The sequence below is a fragment of the Microtus ochrogaster genome, linkage group LG8, assembly GCF_000317375.1.
Source record: "Microtus ochrogaster isolate Prairie Vole_2 linkage group LG8, MicOch1.0, whole genome shotgun sequence".
NCBI lineage: Eukaryota > Metazoa > Chordata > Mammalia > Rodentia > Cricetidae > Microtus > Microtus ochrogaster.
The window spans coordinates 521,720-525,699 of record NC_022033.1 but is presented as its reverse complement, the minus strand read 5'-3'; the positions used below and the strand labels follow the sequence as shown (position 1 = coordinate 525,699).

The 3,980-nt window shown below is 51.2% G+C and overlaps 1 protein-coding gene across 5 annotated transcripts in view; it reads right to left on the bottom strand.

Moving 5' to 3' along the window:
- Positions 1–335: 335 nt before the first annotated feature.
- Positions 336–3,980, bottom strand: part of Arfrp1 (ADP ribosylation factor related protein 1) — an 8,027-nt gene continuing 4,382 nt past the window's right edge. For 3 of the 5 annotated variants that reach the window (XM_005362692.3, XM_013352195.1, XM_026787100.1), the window contains 4 exons: positions 3,177–3,258; positions 2,789–2,859; positions 1,449–1,549; positions 336–1,375 (listed from right to left, as the gene is read on the bottom strand). In XM_005362692.3, the coding sequence (XP_005362749.1) occupies positions 1,288–1,375; positions 1,449–1,549; positions 2,789–2,859; positions 3,177–3,258 (342 nt within the window). In that variant the 3' untranslated portion in view covers positions 336–1,287. Of the gene's footprint in view, positions 1,376–1,448; positions 1,550–2,788; positions 2,860–3,176; positions 3,259–3,980 lie in introns of those variants that run through there. The other 2 variants (XM_026787101.1, XM_026787102.1) reach the window with 2 other exon arrangements.

Here is a 3,980-nt window from a genome sequence, read left to right as displayed (position 1 = left end):
CCTTTGGTTTGTCCATCTTATGAGCAGCCTACTCTTTAATTCCCAGGAGGATCCTCTAGGAAGGATTCAACCCAGCTCATAGGACACCTATGAGATAGGACCTCTCCTTGAATCAGAGTACCCACTGCCCTCTTCCTGATTCATCTTCTCAGCCACTCCTCCCAACTCCCCTTGAAGAGGATGACCTTGGATAAGGAGTCACTAGGTCTTGAACCCAAGGCTTAGCCACAGCTACAAACCTTCTGGGAGCTCCTGCTCAGCAGGCATTCTAGGGCAGCAGCTTCTGGCTATAATCACCAGACAGTGGGGAACCAGTGTTTGACTGCTGGAAGGGATGATTGGACAGGAGCCACTTTTTATTTTACAACCTTATCCTGGCCACATGAGGAAGAATTTAACCTAGTAGGCTTAGTGGGCAGGGCTGCTGCCCCCCAGGAATCCGCACCTCACACCCATCCAGCACTTCACTGATGTGGATCCTGTAGGGACCGAGCCCACCTGCACTAGCTATAGCAACACCTAATAACCTGGTGAAAGGTGTGCCCTCAGGACACCACACAACCTGAGTATGGGAGCACTGAAGTGTACACTCAGCGAGATTTCTAGATCAGCTTTCTCCTTTGGAGATAAATCAGAGAGAATAAGGGAAGTCAGACTTCCCAGGCAGGTCTACTGAACCCTGTCTTGAGACTGTATCAAAACCTAGTGGAAAGGTGAGTGTGGTGCCCCCACACCTCTAATTCCCACAGGTACAGGGAAGGAGGCAAAGGGTTCTGGCTTAACATGGGTTACAGAAAACTCAACTCCAAACAAAACAACAAGGGGCCATGCTGGCCTCTGGAATGTGGGCTAAGTCTTTCTCCAAGTGGGGATTAGCCCTGGCCATTCCCACCTTTTACATGGGCAAGCTGGACAAAGCAGCTGCCAGAAACAGACCTCCCATTTCAAGCAGGATGCCCTCAAACTCCACTTTGAAATGGGCCAACAGGCAAACCTTGGGGTAGCCTCACCCCAACCCCTCCTTACAGGTTTGGGAGGGTCCCAGATCTGGAATGGAGTGGAATGGGAGGTAGGGCATCTAGAGCTGGATGACCCGTGTGCCCCCCATTTGTCTCTGGATACCTACATTTTCCAGACACAGAGAAAAGTTTGTCTTAGAGAAAACATAAAGCGAATAAATGAATGAACAAACACAGCTCAACCCCAGCATCGGTAGCACACAGCCAGCAGGGAGCACTCTTCCAACACCAGGGATGAATAGTCCCAAGACTGCAAAGCTGGCATTGCTTATGTGATGTCCCTCTGCCGTGGTGGCCGGTGAACGTTCCTCACGACACACTTCACCATCCATTCGATGCCCTCTCGAACTCCTTTGCTGTGGAGACAGTATGTGTGAGTCGGGGCTAGCCTTGGTTCTGAGAACTCTAGAGAGTGAGGCCTCAACTCACCCCGTGAGAGCAGAGCAGGCCTGGGTCAGACAGTCTCGTCGGCCAATCTTGCAGGTACAGTCACTGAATGCAGTCTTGATGTCAGGAATGGAGAGGCAGGTCTGACAGGGGAGGCGAGACTCTGAGATACTTCCACCACCTAGCTCCATCCAGCTTGTTTGCTCACTTGGGCTTCAGGAAGGCCGCAGTCCCTCAGTAGAGGTGAGCCTGCTGCACCTGGTCCAAGTCTACTGTGGACGGCTTTGCCCAGGGCTTTAGGGAAGCTACACACAGCTCTCAAGAGAACATCCCATACCTCCCCCAAGAAGAACCCTCAGAGCATCTATCAGCACAACACTGAACTAAGTCAGGAGCTCTAGTGCCAAGTGAGGAAGGGTCCAGGGTCCTGGGGTTGAGAAGCCTTGGTAGTATTCAGTGGCTTCTCTGTTCCCCTTTCCATCTAAGAAAATGCCCCGAGTTCCTTAACCAAGTACCAGAGACCTCTATTACTAGTTTTGGGACAGAGACGGAATGGGGGGAAGTCCCCAGGAAAATGAACGGAGAACAGGTCATGTTAGATGTAACTAGGTAGATACACAGAGCCACAGAAAAATGAAGCTTCCTTGGCCCTCTAGCTACTGGTTGCTACCATGTCCTCCATGGTTCTTTCTGTACAGAACCCCTTTTGTAAGACGGTGGGAACTTTGTGTGGCCAGAAGTCCAAAGGGAAGTAGCACCTCGTCTCAGAAGATGCCCATTGTCTTTCCCCTCCACTCCCACTTTAAAAGCTAAAGATTTGTTTTTTATTATCCATATGAATGTGTCGGGGTGGGGTATGTACAAACGAGAACAGGTATCTACTAACGCTAGAAGTGTCAGATCCCCTGGGGCTGCAATCCCAGATGGCTGTGAGCCACCTGACATGGGTACTGGGACTCAAACTCGGGTTTTCTGGAAGGGCATACATGCTCTTAATCTCTGAGCCATCTCTAATGGCCCCCACTCCACTTCCTTGAACCCAGAATTTTCTCCCAGGTCTTGCTCTAGGCCCCTTACTCCCAGAATCCCTGGGGACGCCCACAGACACAAGCCCCTGGTCCTCCCTTGGGAAAGAAGATGGATCTGTACTCTTGACTCTAAGAACCTCTAGTAGGAACATGCCTGGTGGCAGATCCAGTGACACCAAGAAAGGAACTGAAGTTGGCAAGGTGGGGATCCTAAGGGTGTGAAGGAGGGGCCCAAGAAGGGCAGAGAGAGGTTGGGATGGAAGGTAGAGACACTAGGTTCTGGAATCTGGAGGCATACAAGTCACTTTCTTTACAGTGGCAATAGAGGCCCTACAGCAGCTTTGTGGGGCTCACCTCCACATCCTGCTTGTTGGCCAACACCAGGATGGGGACACCGTCCAATGCTTCACTCGAAACCACCTTCTCTGAGGAAAGCAGGAGAGGTGGTGCCTTGCACCCTGTATCCTGTTTGTGACTGCAGGCTTTGCCCAGGCCCAAAGGTGTGTGCAGACAGCTCCCTTCCACCCTTTCCCTCACAAACTAGACAGCCCGAGCAAACGACTGAGGCGTTTTTTGGCATTGGCATCAGGTGTAAGCCCAGCCTCCCTTAAGGAAAGTTCCAGACGAGGGAGGATCCAGATTAGACTGGTACACACCCCTTGGTGTGCCCCTCCCCACACGATTCCCTAGATGTAGGTCTTCCCATCTTCTCTCCCTCCTCGAGTGGCCATGCCACACTCACCAAATGCCTCTTTGGATTCTGACAGTCTCTCCTCATCAGTGGAGTCAATGACATAGATGACACCATGGCACTCTGCATAGTACTAGAAGGAAGAGGAGGGAGTGGGGGCTACAGGTGAGACCTTGTGTCACAAACACCAGAAGAGGCCCACAAGAGGGAGTGGTGAAAACTTTGCTACCCCAGGCCCACAATGAAAAAAATTGGCACAACCCGGTGAGAAGACTTGAGAGGAAGCGTTCTGGGGCTAATTTAGTGGTAGAGATAACATTGCACCTTTGAGGAAGGCTCGCTGGTTCTGGCAGGTTCATCTACTTCCTCCTGCTCACGGGCTGCTCTTGAGAACTCACCTGCTGCCCATGCTGAGTAAAGGGTAAGAGACAGAGCTAGAGGTTGCGAAGCTAAGAGGCTCACGGCTGAGGTCAGCACTGCCTAGGAAGCTATCCTGCCTGAACAAAAATGACAGTACTGATCTCAGGTTAGACGTAGGCTTCCAACAAGGGTGAGGGATGGACAGCACTCCTAAGTTCAACAGATGGGGCAAGGTAAGCATAGGGATGAAGACATTGTATGAGCTCCTATGCCAATCAGAAAAATAATGCCTGTCAATATGGGGCAAACAGCATACACTTGCCACTTCATATCAGGATCACACTGGGAGAAGTCAACACTGACTGGTAAAATAATGTGCTACAGACAGGGTAGGATGTATACCACTGAGGTTGTATGACAAGTAAGAAAGGAACACTAAGCCGGGTGGTGGTGGCACATGCCTTTAATCCCAGCACTCGGGAGGCAGAGGCAGGC